The 15,901-nt window shown below is 41.6% G+C and overlaps 1 protein-coding gene across 2 annotated transcripts in view; it reads left to right on the forward strand.

The window, feature by feature from the left end:
* Positions 1–15,901, forward strand: part of SLC4A4 (solute carrier family 4 member 4) — a 342,726-nt gene that overhangs the window by 134,598 nt on the left and 192,227 nt on the right. For both annotated transcript variants that reach the window (XM_047798372.1, XM_047798373.1), the window contains exons 4-5: positions 2,405–2,540; positions 12,480–12,640. In XM_047798372.1, coding sequence (XP_047654328.1) covers positions 2,405–2,540; positions 12,480–12,640 — 297 coding nt within the window. The remainder of the gene's footprint in view (positions 1–2,404; positions 2,541–12,479; positions 12,641–15,901) is intronic.

Genomic DNA, 15,901 nt, shown 5'->3' on the forward strand with positions numbered 1-15,901 from the left:
TGTCCCTACAGCTGTACATCTAGAGTCTCTTAAATGGTGAACAGCAGCATTGTCTATATTCCTGTAATCAGCTAGGTTTTCTGTGACTCCATCTGTCTTTGACATAGATTTCACTTCCAGGGTCAGTGCTTTTTGCTTCTGGGCTGCACTGTCATTTTTGTTGGCCAACTCCCTCTTTTGATTATTCATGTCATATAAACTTATCATTGGAAGACAAGAAGGCAACACAACTTCATACCTTGCTGTCTGGGCATGAACTGGATGACAAATATGTAGCGTCCAATCAATGACAGACTTTGGTGACTATGATTGATCCCGATCCTGATGCACATGTGTTATTTACATAACAATTGATGGACTGAAGAGTTGGTACTTTATGCCATTACTCACAGTTAATATACCATACAACTGAAATTTGAACTGTGTTGCTGGGGGACTAGTTTATTTAACTAAACTGTGGTAGCTGATATTCACACTCATTAGAATCATGCAAAATGAGGGCTCCCTCAATTCCAGACTATTTTTTGGGCATATGTGTATTTTTTCTTTATCAAAGTGGGATCACTTTATGCATATGATTTTGTAATTGTATTTTTTTCAGTTAATACTATATGGTATATATGTCAAAAAACAATAATCTCATTTCCATGACTACATGGAATTTTATTGAATGGTTGTAGTATAGTTTGTTTAACTGATTTTTCCTTTTTGGACATTTAAGTTTTTTCTATTTTTCTCAGTTATAAACTGTGGTGCAGTGGTCACTCCTGTAGTTAAGACTTTGGGATCACAGCTATTATTTATTCGGAATGAACATCCTTCTAGTGGTAGAATTGCTGGCTCACAGGATAGATTTTACACTTTTAAAACATTCCCATATTTTTTCAAATTTCCCTTCAGAGAGATCTTCCCATTTTGGCTCCTACCAGTGATGTAAATTGAGAGGCCCTGGTACATGTGTACTAAACCCTTGCTAGCATTGGGCTTCTCATCCTTTAAAATTTTTGCCATTTTAGGAGTCCCCATTGTGGTGCAGCAGAAACGAACCTGACTAGTATCCATGAGGTTGCAGGTTCCATCCCTGGTCTCATTTAGTGGGTTAAGGATCTAGCACTGCCATGAGCTGTGCTGTTGGTCATAGATGCATCTCGGATCCCACGTTGCTGTGGCTGTGGTGTAGGCCAGCAGCTACAGCTCTGATTCGACCCCTATCCTGGGAACTTCCATATGCCACAGTGCGGCCCTAAAAAGCAAAAAAATAATTTTTTTTGCCATTTTAATAGGTAAAACATTTTGTTTGAGTAATTAGTTTTGATTACTAGGTAGGTAGAATATTTTTCATGGATTTATCTGTAGTAAATATATTTCGATCTATGGAATTTTATTCTGTTCTGTATTACAGCAATTTTAAGATGGTAGAAATGTTTTACTAGGTTGAGTACATATATTTCTACAAATTTCTATGTATGTATAAAGCTGTGTTCTTGGACTGTGTTCACATGTGTATACCGTTCTTGATTTTACCCAGGGATTATAAGGAATATCTGTGGGCCTTCGTTTTCTAATATAATCATCAGTTTCCAAATGCTTGCCTTTTTTCCTTTTTTTTTTTTTTTTTTTTTTAAAAGAAGGAGAAAATAGCTCACAACCTGGGGGAAATTCTAGTTAATTTTTCATTACATGATTTTCAGGAGATGGGGTCAAAAGGAGCTAGTAGGGCATTCAATTATGTGCTTGAGTGTGTTGGAAATTTTTTTTCCCCCTCAGGTGTACAATATTTTACTCGGGCTTGTTTTTCAAGGGCATTGAAGTGTGACTCGACATTTTTGGGTACTGCCATTATGTAAAGAAGAGGTTCCATCTTGTTAAATATTCCTTCATCAGCTTTGCAGTTAGGCAATTCCAGGCAGTGAGGAACCTGTGAGGGCACGGGCTTTAGGCATTGGACACAGGGAGGGGCTGGGAGGCGGGGGCCTGGGGGAGACTCAGGATTGGGGTGCTCCGTTGCCCCCTCCCACTGCTATAGAACAAGTGATTGGTCAGGCTGGTTTCCGTTGAACACTTTTGGATGGGTCATCAGTGCAGAAGGAGGCAGGGTCATGCAGTTGGAGCTCAGCTCAGCTCATCTGAGGGCTAAAGGTTCTTTGCGACAGGTCGTGTAGCTGGAGCACTGTCCTTGGAGAGTGGTGGAGCTGAGGCACAGTTTAGAACCAAAGGAGTAGAGAGGGGGCTTGGATTCCTTTTTGTCTTTAGGTTGGGGACAAGGCAGGCTCAGCGAGGAGCATGTCCACTGAGAGCGTGGAAGGGAAGTCCAACAGCTCTGGGGACAGAGGACGAGCTCGGAGTTACTCTTTCCTCAGGGTTGTCCAGCCAATGTTTAACCATAGTATTTTCACTTCTGCAGTCTCACCTGCTGCCGAGCGCATCCGCTTCATCTTGGGCGAAGAGGATGACAGCCCAGCACCCCCTCAGCTCTTCACCGAGCTGGACGAACTGCTGGCCGTGGATGGGCAGGAGATGGAGTGGAAGGAGACAGCCAGGTGAGGCATGGCTGACTGTGCGGGACCGACCTGGGGAAACAGGGATGGGGCCAGAGAATGGTCTGTGTGCCCCATTCCCTAACCCAAGCACTTTGCAGGACTACTGAGCCTAAGGAATCAAAGGATTCTTTCTCTTCTCTTGGACAAAGACTTGGACACAGGGCGCCCTTCATTCCACTGCCAGAGCATTGTTTCATTGACCTGCATTTTTATAATTTTAGCCTTTGCAAGGAATTACAAGTCCATCTCTGTTTATATGCTGTTTAATAGTACAATATTTTAAAGAGATAAACTCAAGCCCCCAAACATGATAGCCTAGAGATATGCACCTGTAGCCGCCACAGGCCTAGGTATCTAATGAGCCCTTGTCTGACTTATTTCCCAATCCCTGTTAGGAGGGGGGTTGCAAAGACGATGACTCTTACCTGCCAGCTTGCCATTATTTCGAGTAAACATCTGTCATCTTTTAAATATCCAATGAAAGCAAGCAGAAGGTTCACTTGCCTTGGGGGTGTTAGAGACCTGAGTTCAATTTCAGTCTTTTGTCACCTGCCAGCTGCATAACACTCAGTTTCTCAGAACTTGGGTTTCGTCATCATCAAGTATATACAATAATGTCTGCTATCTAGATATGTATGTGATATAAGATATATACTATAGAAATGTTTTACTAGATATCTAATTATATCATGGATGTTTATATACATACATGTGTATGTGGAAATGCTTTATACATTGTTAAGCACTGCACAAATAGCTAAAGTTGCCTTCATCTCACAGTGATAGAGCTTTTCTTTCTTCTGGATGTAGGTTTAGTTATATATATATGTCATACTAAAACTTCTATGACATATAAAAACTTTGTGATAGAAAGATGTTGATGTAATGCATTTGTTGACCTCTCATTGCCATCATTATATGGAGATTCAATGGATTTTATTTTCACAAACAAAATAATGTCAACTAGTGCCTTTGTATAGTCTGTAATTTAATTCAAATCATTTAAATGCAACCAATGTCTTTTGAATGCTTAGTACATGTCAGGCACTGTTTTGGGTGCTGGAAGCAGAGAAGTGAGCAATAACGTATTCTTCTCCTGCACCTCTAATGCTCTCTCTTGAAGCTTTTCCTCCTTTGCTTCTTTCCATGATACAGTAATTGTCTTAGTCCCCTCTCTTAGCACCAATAACCTGAATATAAAAAGTCCTTTGAAAGCACGTTTCTAGCCCATAAACCATTCTCTGAAAAAGGCTCTCAAAGTAAAAACTTATGGTGGTCTCTTCATTGCATCCTTTCCTTTTCCTTCTTTCAAACAGAATAAAGCCAGAGTGAGCACTGGTGCAGCTTGAATTGAGTGTTGGGGAGATTTGGGTCTCGTCTTGGCTTTGCTGCTCCCCAGCTGTTTAACTTTGGGCAAGTTATGTCGTCATGTAGTCGCCCCGAGCTTGAGTGTTCTCTTCTGTCAAATGAGAGTCATACTGGGTTGCATCCTGTGTAACTTCATGCACATCTCATAGCTCTAAAATCCATCCTTGTGTGTGTGATGGTGTAGCTGGCTGCGACTGGAAGAGCTACTTTGATTCTTACTTTCATCCTGAAAATCTGTGCAAGCACCTGTAGAGAGTAGAACTCAGGTGCAGCGTTCTGTTTTTTTCTTTCAGCGAAGTGCAGACTACACTTTATTTTATCTGACCCCTGGTCCCAGAAAGTGGAGCAATCACAGCTCATTGTATAAGTAATTCAGCGTTGAACAAGATGGATGTTGTATTTTCATTTAAGATTCTTAAAAGTTAAGACGGTCATGAACTCTTTATTTATAGACTCTTTCCTTGGAAGCATATCATTTTGGTGACATCATTTTTGGTAGTGTCATTGGACCCTGAGAGCCTGTACTGCTGGAGAGGAAGTGTGGTGAGAGTCCACCATGTTCAGGAGAGGCTGTCCAGGGAGAAACATACTCACAGATAGTCTGCACTCTTAACTTCCCTTACGTAGGACCTGCCACAATTACTATTACTTAATTAATTGTGTATGTGATGGTATTGTTTTCATTTGGTCTCCCTCATTACACTAAGAAGGAGAGCCCACCGTGTCTGTCTTTCATTACTATAGTCCCAGTGCTTTGTACCTAATAGGTGCTGAGTAACATGCGTTGAGTGTGATTAGTTGAGAACTGGTTGCCTTAGAATCTACTGTTCTAAGGATAATGCTTCGTTAGAAATACTGTGTGGTCAAAGTTGGAGTTCTGTGATAACCCATCTCTTCTGACTGATGGACAGCTCAATGACAGACTCAGGTACCCAGCACACCACTGATAAAGCCCCAAAGAGGACCTTTGTTTTATGTTTCAAACTAATTCATCAATACACTGATGCCATCTGCCTTAATTCTCTAGCCCAGACTTCTTGCCTTGTTTGATTGAAATCAAATATTTAGTCAAGTAATAGGCATCTCAGAATAGCATGTCAGAAACTGAGCTCCTGATCTACCCCCTTCCGATCTGTTCCTCCTTCAGAATTCCCCACCACAGTGAACAACTCCATTTTTCTAGTTGCTCCAGCCAGAAAGATTGGCGTCTTCCTTGATGCCTGTCTTTCTCTACACCCCTTACTCAATTCATTGGCAAGTCCTATCTAGGGTATCCTCAAAATGATTCAGGTCTGCAAAATCTCCCATACCTCCAATTCAATGCTGCCACCACCTTGGTCCAAGCACCATTATTTCTAAACATCTAGATGACTGCAAATGCTTCCTCGTTAGTCCGTCTCCCTGAACCTACCCTGGCCTCCCTCAGGAACTACACACCATCACGGCAGACCTCATCTCCTCCTTTTCTCTCCCTGGTTCGCTCTGCTTGAGTCTCACTGGCCTAGTCATACTCCTAGGACCTTCCTCTCCCTGTTGTCTCTGTCCGCAGTGCTCTCCTTGCTGTATCCCGTGTCATCTACATGGCTCATTTCCTCACCTCCTTCAAATACCACCTTCTCTGTGGTGGCCGGATCTGAAATGCAAACTCTCCCCCCACCTTCCCATCCCCCATCCTCCATATTTGTCCTTGGCACTTATTGGCATTTAGCATATTAACATATCTTGTTATTGTCTCATCCCAATTAAAATTAAAGTTCCATGAGGGGAGGAATTTTGGGGTGTTTTGTTCACCCCTGTATCCTAGTGTCTACAACTACCTGGCATGTAGTCCACCATCAAGAAATAGATGTTTAAAAAAAGAATGGAGAAATGGAACATTGATTCTTAGTTTCTGTGTTCAGATTCTCTTGGGAAGTTGGAGGGTGCTTGTGTCTCCAGAAATGATTCAGGTTTTCAGTGATTTTTTACGTCCTGCAACATAACTGTGCTTCTGAATGTTTTTGCAGTAATTTCTGACTGCCATTTATGATGTCCAGTTTCCAGACATGATAGGGCTTTTTTTTCCCCCCCAAAATAGCACTCAACCCCACCAGACTAATAAAAGTTTACTGCTTAAAAGGGGTTTATTTTCCATGTGAAATGCATGATTTTTTTGGGGGGTAGCATAAAATGAAGCATTCTTTGCTTTTTTGTGAAAAATCCCAATTACATGGATTATTTTATTTTAAAGAGAACCAAGCTGCCAGGCTTTTCCAGCCTAATGTAATTTCTACTGTGACTCCACACCCCACAGGACAAGCTCGTACCCTCTCTAGTCCTCTCCCTTCCTTTTCAATGCTCTGTGCTTTTTTCAGTTGACTAATGATTTAACTTTTTCAGGAACAACCTACATTGAGTCTCAGCATTACTGCAGTTTTAGCCGAGCAGTGTTTTGGGAAGTTCACGTTTGCTCTGTGTCACCAAAAGTAAGGGAAACGGTTTCCGTGGTAGGAAAAATATCCCCATTTACATCTCAGAAGTCACAGTAGTCCTGTAAAACTCTAAACTGTAAGAGTATGAAGAGAGGTCTTTGTTTTTATGAAGTTTGAAATACAGACAACCCTACCACCCACTTTTTTTTTTTTTTAACATCTTTTCCCTGCTCTTCCCTTTTCTGAAAGTCAGAACTTTGAATTTTCACTGGCTCTTCCAGTAGAAAGTACAGGTTGAAAACTGAGGGAAGGGTCTCAGACCTGAGAAATGTATGTGATCAAAGGCATGCAGAGAATATGCCTTTTTAAAGGAGTACACCTAAGTGTACTAAGTACTGACATTCAGTGATGTAGCGTAGTTGTAAAGGAATATTTGGCATTAGTGAACGAGCCTGTGCTCTCATTAAGAATTTCCAGGTGGCAGAGTTCCCGCTGTGGCACAGTGGGATCAGCGGCATCTCTGCAGCGCCCAGACCCAGGTTCTATCCTCTGCCCAGCGCAGTGGGTTAGGGATCTGGCACTGCTGCAGCTGCTCAGATCTGATCCCTGGCAGGGGAACCCCACATTGCCTGGGGTGGTCAAAAAAGAAAATAAAAAAAGAATTTCTAGGTGGCGAGGCATTAGCTAATGGATTCATGAAGCAAACTGGTAACAGAATAAATCGTGGTCCAGCTTTGGTGATGGCCCAAAGCCAAGAAGAAGGGCTGTCACTACCCCCCACCACTCCAGACTCTGGATTTCTTTGTCAGTGATGTCTGCAAACACGGCTGTTGGCTTTCAGTTTTCCCCTAGTGACTATTCAGATGGGCTGTGTTGGACTTTATCGCTGTTAGAAGAATGTATGTTAATGATCGCTTCCCCGATGTGATTCACATTTTCCTGCAAAACCAGAGTACAAAGGAAAGACATCATAGGTTTCACCAAACCCAACAAGCCAGCGAAGGAAAAGGGTGCTGCGATCTCAGCAGAAGAACAGCCCTTTTGCGTTTCTGCTCCTTGAGAGGCCCTGCCCTCCTCTGGAGAACCCGGCCAGGGCCTGGCCATCAGGCACAGTCATATGCTCTTACCCTGGGGCTTTGCAGAGGGACCTCTCTCTTCTAGCCCACACTGACCCCTCTAGCTCTCCTATACTGGGTTACTCTGGAAAATTCCATTTCCGACCAAGTTTATTTTTTCTGTAAGAAAAAGTCTGAAGGAAAAGGAATTTAATCATCTATGTAATTATATGTGGTTACTACACTGTTTTGCAATAACTTTCACGGTTGATCTAGAAATTCAAGAATTCTCCTTAAAAACATCATTCATCCCAGATACATGCTAGCCTTGGCTTCTTTTATGTGTGATGAGGCATTTATTAGTTAGCCAGAAATTTATTATTACTTTAATAGCTTTATGTGGTTGGATTATATTCCAGGGCAAAGGTCACGTCTATTTTCCACTGCAACACTGGCATGTTTTTAAGCTAGAGGTCTTGTCTTTTCTTGATTATATTTAATCATATGATTGGAAACTTGCAAAATTCCGTGTTTCCCAGTGGGCCTTCTATTTCTTCAACAAACGAGCTAAATGCTATTTGGTTGGCAGTCACTCAGAGTGTGTTAAATTGCAGTGTACTTTATCATTATTCTTACAAGACCTTGGAATAAATAAACTTCACCTAATAAACTCCTCCTTCAAGCTTACAACAGTTTTGTAATTGTCAGCATTTAAAAAGCCAACTTCTGAAATTAATTTTCCTGCAACTCGTCAAGTACTAAGACCAAAGGAAAAGTGGAAAACTTATTGCAAATATATGGTTATTCATAGTTATTATGAAGGGTAGATAGTAGCTTTTAGTACATTTCACAGCAAAAAATGTCTGGTTTTTAAAAATGTAATTACATGGTTCTAAAGCACCTTTACAAATTCATTGGCACTCAAGTAAGCTGAACTTTGGTACCTTTGCCATAACCTTTACTTTAATGGGTTCTGATTTGAACTGAGTCATTTTTTAGTTTTTTTCTCAAATTTGTCCTTGATATGTGAGGAGGATAGACATAGCATGTGTAGTTTCTGGAGTGAAACTACCTGTAAGCAATCTGTTTAAATGGGCAAACCATTACTTTTTGCCTTAGAGTACATGTTGGAAGTACAGTTAGTTCCTTGAACTATTTGAGCAATATGTGCTAAAGGAATTGCATAGTCTTTGTCCCATAGTTACCTTTGTGCCATCAGCTATACTATGAAATGACATCCTCACATCCTTCAATATTTACCGAACTCAAAGTGAAATAGATGCTTAAACTCAACTATGAGCCAGTACTTCCCCTTAGGAGTGTAGATTCTAGGGAACTGACTAGTGTTGAGACTTTATGTTTCAATCCCATTATGATTAATTCTTGACAAATCTTGGCTGGTACAATCCAGGAGGATGACTAATACTATTCTATAAATCCAAGGTAGGTGGGATATATTCTTTCTTTTATTTTTTATTATTACTTTTTAATTAAAGTATAGTTGATTTCACTGTTTCTTCAATGTCTGTTGTATAGCAAAGAGACCCAGTCACACACAGTTCCCTGTGCTGTATAGGAGGAGCCCATTGCCCATCCATTCCAAATGTTACAGTTTGCATCCACCAACCCCAGACCCCCCGTCCATTCCACTCCCTCTTCCTCCCCCCCACCCCGGGGGATGCATTATTTCTTCCTTTTTTTTTTTGTCTTTTTGTTGTTGTTGTTGTTATTGTTGTTGTTGTTGTTGTTGCTATTTCTTGGGCCGCTCCCGCGGCACATGGAGGTTCCCAGGCTAGGGGTCGAATCGGAGCTGTAGCCACCGGCCTACACCAGAGCCACAGCAACGCAGGATCCGAGCTGCATCTGCAACCTACACCACAGCTCACGACAACGCCGGATCGTTAACCCACTGAGCAAGGGCAGGGACGGAACCCGCAACCTCATGGTTCCTAGTCGGATTCGTTAACCACTGCGCCACGACGGGAACTCCTATTTCTAAATGTACTTTTAAAACTCGTTCAAAGTCATATTTGAGATAAACTGTGGAGCAGGGTGAAGTAAGAGATTGATCACAAAAAAATACACTGGTTTTGTTCCTATTTTCTTTCTCTTTTTTTGTGGAGAAAATTTTATTTAACTTTTATGGTTTGGACGGTTGAGGATGATGGTAGAAAAGAGCTGCATACTGTATGGAAGTGATGCTTAATTTTATGGAATGAATTTGGTGATACAGGTTAACGGCAACTGATTGAAGGGCAACTGGTTATCATTTAGGAAAGATAAGAGGGTGGCGAAGGCTGTATGAATAAAACTCTCCCCTTTATTGGGTTTCTAGCTGGCCCTTATCATTCACCTTAGACTTAAATTCTCTGACCAAAGATCCTATCCCTCAGCTGAGGAGAATACTCTTAGGAATAAAAAAAAAAAAAAAAAAAGATCGCTATACTCTTTATGGATAACACAATTACATGTTATCTTGACTAGGGTTCATATATTGTCGACTCTTCTATCTTCTAGAGTGTCATCTTGAGCAATAAATTATAACATTAAATGTAAATATGATTCATATACTAGTTACCAGCCGACGTGGTTAGAAATTCTGAGAGTGAGCCTAAAAAGAGAATATGCCTAATGTTAGCTAATGTAATATACTCCTTAAAATGTTTGCTCTCAAAATAACTCAGTTTACCTTTTGTCGTTTTGACAAGTCCATCAATTGTATAGGAGCATGATGTAAAATTGTCCTTTTTTTCTCACTTCCTTTTATTTCTATGTCTAATACAACCAAGGTGAAGAACTATTAATTCACACACACACACACACACACACACACACACACACTCACACGAATATTAAAGATCTTTCTCTCAGAATGGTTCACAACCACGTTTATAGAAATGAACAAGGTCCAGTTCTGAGGTTTTAGAACGTCTTTGATATTGGCTTTTTAATGTGAGAAAAACAAATAAAAATCTCCATTGCCTACATTTTTGGGGATACAGGGGAAAGGAGGAGGGTCTTAGAACTGAGGGTGAAGTTGGGGATAAGGTTGCCATGGAAACATAGGTGTTTCCTGGCCAGGAGAGGAAAGAGAAGGGGTTCATGGCCATGGCTCGTATACATATGAATCACATTAGTGTTGGGCTTGATTAAAATTCCGAATTGTCTTTGACATTGTGGCTGATCTCTTGATCTATCTTCACTCCTGGTTCTACTAATGTGTTCTTTTCCTTCTCTGAGGGTGGTGAACAGTCTATAAATAATCCTGTATGTAGAGCTTCCTCTGATCTCTGCCCTTTGTTCTCATCTTTAGTAAGTTGGGTGAGTGTTTAGCTTTTTCTAGGAAAACATTTTCAATCATTAAAGCTTTGGGTGAGGAATGTAGAAAAACAAATTTTAACCCCCTTCGTATCTTGTTCAATATCTTTCAGAGGTTTCAAGTGAGAGAAAGCAGCATTTTCCTTTGAGTCATGACAAATAGCAAAATGATGATGCTTTCTGATTTTCCTTTACCCAGTGTAGGAAGAGTCAGTATGTGTAATATGTGGCATGTCAAATGTTTTTGCTGTCATTTCCATTAAATTTTTTTCATCCCTATGTATTGCTAAGTTATCAAAATCTACAAGTCTCAGAAAGAAAAGCCATGAAAGAGTGTTGCTTGTTCTATTGCTAAGGTTGATAAGAGAACTATTATCAGAATAGATGCGTTCATTGAACTTGTGTATTTTTTATTTTATTTAAATTTTATTTATTTATTTTCTAAGGCCCCACCTATGGCATATGGAAGTTCCCAGGTGAAGGGGTCGAATCATAGCTTCAGCTGCCAGCCTACACTGCAGCTCTCGGCAATGCCAGATCCTTAACCCACTGAGTGAGGCCAGGGATCGAACCCACATCCTCATGGATACTAGTCAGGTTCTTAACCTGCTGAGCCACAACAGGATCCTCAATTTTTTAAAATTATTTTTTGGTTGCATTCCGTAGCATGTGGAGGTTCTAGGTCAGGGATCGAACCTGTGCCACAGCTGTAACAATGCCAGATCCTTAACCTGCTGTGCCACAAGGGAACTTTCTGAGCTGGTGTATTTTTTAAAAACATTTTATTGGAGTATAGTTGACTCAGTGTTGTATTAATTTCAGGTGTACAGCAAAGTGAATCAGTTATACATATAAATATATCCATTTTTTTCCCTCAATAGGTTATTACAGACTATTGAGTAGATTTTCCTGTGCTATACAGTAGGTTCTTATTAGTCATCTCTTTTATACAGTAGGGTGTATATATTATTCTCTCCCTCCCAATTCCTCCCTCCCCTCAGTGGTTTCACCTATGGTGACCCTAAGATTGTTTTGAAATTTGTGAGTTTGTTTCTGTTTTTTTAAACAAGTTCTTTTGTATCATTCTTATAGACTCCACATGTAAGTGATAGCATGTGGTATTTGTTTTTCTCTGACTTACTTCAGAGCTGGTGTATTTTTAAACTGTGGAGCCAAACTTGAAGAGCAAAGCCTCTATTAGCATCTCAGTGAGTGGGGAGCATGTGTCAGCTGAGAGATGTATGTGAAACTAAGACATAGCAACACATGCTGGCCTCTTTAAGCATCAAAGGGGAATTTTATTTTCATCTGACGACTTCACACACCATATTTTCAAATATTTAACATAAATATTGGTTCCTAACTGATACTTCACCTGATGTAAACTTGTCAAGGTCCCAACAGAATTCTCACAGTGGTCGTTATTTTTGCATACCGCAGGCACTATACCCACATGGAGAGTTTTTTCCCGCATTATTTTAAGAATTTGCTTCAATCACCATCCTTATGGATTTCATCGTTCCATGTAGACAGATGTAAAACCAAGGACTCTTTGACTCCTCTGGGTTTGTTTTCTTTCTAACATTGTGGAGAGGCGTGGTCTAGTGACTCCTTTTGGTGTATTTATAAAGGTAATGCAATTAATAATAGAAAAAGCTCTTGAGATGCTGCAGAGGGAGACATTTTTTGGAAGTGCTGGTGGGCGTGGTGCTGGAGGGGTTGCTGGTTCTATTTCCAGAGGTGATTAGAACGCTTTTAATTGCTGTTTTCTAATCTCGTGTTTCTAGGTGGATTAAGTTTGAAGAGAAAGTGGAGCAGGGTGGGGAGAGATGGAGCAAGCCCCACGTGGCCACGTTGTCCCTTCACAGCCTGTTTGAGTTGCGGACATGTATGGAGAAAGGATCCATCATGCTCGACAGGGAGGCGGCTTCTCTCCCGCAGTTGGTGGGTGAGTATGTTGTTTGATGGCTCTGCATCTTTATCTGCTTTACCCACCTATCGATGGGTCTCTGTTGAGGTGGATGAGCTTCGAGTGTAAGCAGGGTTGACTAGTCTCTATCGTTTATTCTCTCTTTTTCAATATTATAAAATGAGTAGGGTTTATTTCAGAAATTTTGGAAAATACAGACAAGTCCTGGGAAAAAAATTTCAAAATCATCCATCAGCCCTCCATCTGGACTTAGCCGTGGTTAACATTTTGGCGTCTTTCCATCCAGTTTTGTTTCTCAGTCTTCTCTCTTAGGCTTTGCACTTTCATGTTATTTTAAAAATGATTGGGATCGTGTTTACATGTACAGATTTGTGTTCCTTCACTTATTACATTAAGGTTAATATTTTGAATGGACCCCCCCTTTTCCCCTCTTCCCTCTGCCCCCATCCTTGGTTATATGGGACTGGAGGTCTGGACACTCAATTTCTAGACTCCTTGACTTTAGACATTGAGCTGAACTTCTCTAGGCCTCAATTTTGTCATCTGTAAGATAGGGGTTAAATCCTCTGTAAGAAGGAAACTGGTTTAGGTCTGGTCCCTGGGTTGGGCTGATCTTGTAGGTGGAAAAGCCAGACTCCTTTAGGTGGATGTAGAGAAAGCTGGGTGGGACAAGAGGCCAGCAGAACCTCATGGATTAGTGACTGAGTCAGGCCAAGTGTCATTTGTACAACACCCGCCCCCGGCAAATCACTGGACCTCGTGGTGGAAGGCAGCCTTGGCATCTTTGTAATTAGTGTCGTGTAATGAATGTTAACTCATCATGTTGAACACCTTGGGCACCCATCGCCACATTCCAATGAGTAGTAATTGTTTTCATTTTCTAAGCTGCCTTATTACTCTTCAGATCGAAGTGAGCTGAAGGTCATGTTTTCCTTAAGGAGACATGCAGAGGTTCTGATTGTGATTCCCAGGAAAATTCCATAACTCAGTGACCACTGGACCTGTAGGGATGATCGCAATTTCTTAAAGGGCCTGCAGTGTGCCTACTTTGGGACCGTGGGAAGAGGATGGGGACTGTGGCCCTGCTGACCAGTGTCAAATCCCTGTGTAATCGCAAAGATTTTTGAATATCTGTAGGCAGAGGGCTTGTTTGTGGCCTCTGTGTCTTTATAGACAAGGAGAAGGCAATAGCATTTGTCTTGGAAGAGAAGATTTGTTCTCAAATCAGATTTGCAAAGAAGCCCCACACTTTCCATGCATCTGAGCTGCTTAAGGAGCAGGTGAGAAGGGAGAAAGACTGAGGTGAAGCTACTGGGGGGACAGAATGAATGAGTTGATGCATTTATTCAGAAGTTCAGCAGTGGTGCATGAGCTTCAGCAACATGCCAGACACTATTCTAGGCTCTGGTTTGCAAGGCTACCACCTTTTTTTTTTTTTTGGCTTTTTAGGGCAGCACTTGTGGCATATGGAAATTCTAAGGCTCGGGGTCGAATCGGAGCTATAGCTGTCAGCCTACACCACAGCCACAGCTACGCTGGATCTGAGCAGCATCTGTGAGCTACACCACAACTCACAGCAATGCCGGGTCCTTAACCCACTGATCAAGGCCAGGGATCGAACCTGCATCCTCTTGGATATTAGTGGGATTTGTTTCCGCTGCACCATGACGGGAACTCCCTACTGCTTTTTGAATGGGATAGGTTGAAAATCCACACCCACGTATAGGTAGTGAGAAGATAATGAAGGAAATACTGCCTTATGTAGAATGTTTCATAATTGACAAGGCAGATGAAGCTGAAAATGGACATTTGATTGCTTTTGTTTGTTTGTTTGTTTTTTCCTTTTTATGGCAATGTCTCATGGCATAGGGAAGTTCCTGGGCTAGGGGTCAAATTGGAGCTACAGCTGCTGACCTACACCACTGCCACAGCAATACCAGATCCAAGCCGCATCTGTGACCTCTGCTGCAGCTTTGGCAATGCCAGACACTTAACCCACTGAGGGAGGCCAGGGATCCAACCCACATCCTCACAGATACTATATCAGGTTCTTAACCCGCTGAACCATAATGGGAACTCCTGGACATTTGCTATATGAGGAGAGCTCTTGGATTATTGTACCAATAGAAGATGAAGCCCATCTGCAGAGACAGAAGCAATGGGAAGGAACGGTTTTCTAGGAGATTTGTCTCACTGACTTTTTAAAAATTTCCTAAAAGCTGCAAGAGAGGTTGTTATCCAAAAAAGTCTCATGGTTAGCAAAAATCTCTCCAGCTTTTGAGTGAGAATTGCAATGTCTGTCTTTCCAGACTAAGAATTAATCTGGAGCAAAGATGCCTGAAGTTCAAAGTCATACATGCAGGGCAAAATAGAAGTTCACTGGTGACTGGGCAATGTATAGGCAGTCTAGGGGGAGACTGTGTCTTGTGGTTTAAGGTCACCAGAAAGTTTCCTATGTTGAAAAGAAAAAGTCCTACCGTAGACCATAGTTTCTTCCTGAAATTCCACTATTTGGAGATTGCATTTCATTGAGCCCAAGCTTTGTTCTCTTAAAATATATATACTCTTTGGCAGAAGTCCTATGGTTAATTAAAGTCTATTAGCATGTGTGACTGCAGACAAGGCACTTTCCTTAGCTCTTTAGCAGTCTCTGTTTCTCACCTGTAAAAGGTGGCTGAAGGTAGACCTCCCAGGGTTGTCGTGAGAATTGAATGAGGACCTCAGGTATAATTGTTACTTCCATGACCATCCCACTGTGAATGAATCTATCCAGATCTTTCTTTTTCTTTTCTTTTCTTTTTTTTAGGGCTGCACCTGTGGCATATATAAGTTCCCAGGGTTGGGGGTTGAATCCGAGCTGCAGCTGCCAGCTTACACCACAGCCACGGCAACTCAGGATCTGATCCTGGTCTGGGATCTAAACCACAGTTCACAGCAATGCCGGATCGGTAACCCACTGAGGGAGGCCAGGGATCAAACCCTCGTCCATATGGGTACTAGTTGGGTTCATTGCCACTGAGCACAACAGGAACTCCTATCTAGATCTTTATACATGTCATCTAGTAGGGTTGAGTGTGGCCCAGGTCAGGGAGAGGGATGCTCAGGGGGGTTGACGAGCAGGAGAGAAGGTTCTGAAAGGTGTAGTGGGCAGAGCTAGAAACATTCTCACAGCTCCTTGCTGTGCCTGGAGCTGGTCAACAAGTGTGACGAAGTTAGTTGAATTCTATACCTGAGCTTTTCTGTAGAACTGTCTTTGGATCTTCAGCACCCGCAAGAGCC

This window comes from Phacochoerus africanus, chromosome 10 (assembly GCF_016906955.1).
Source record: "Phacochoerus africanus isolate WHEZ1 chromosome 10, ROS_Pafr_v1, whole genome shotgun sequence".
Lineage (NCBI taxonomy): Eukaryota > Metazoa > Chordata > Mammalia > Artiodactyla > Suidae > Phacochoerus > Phacochoerus africanus.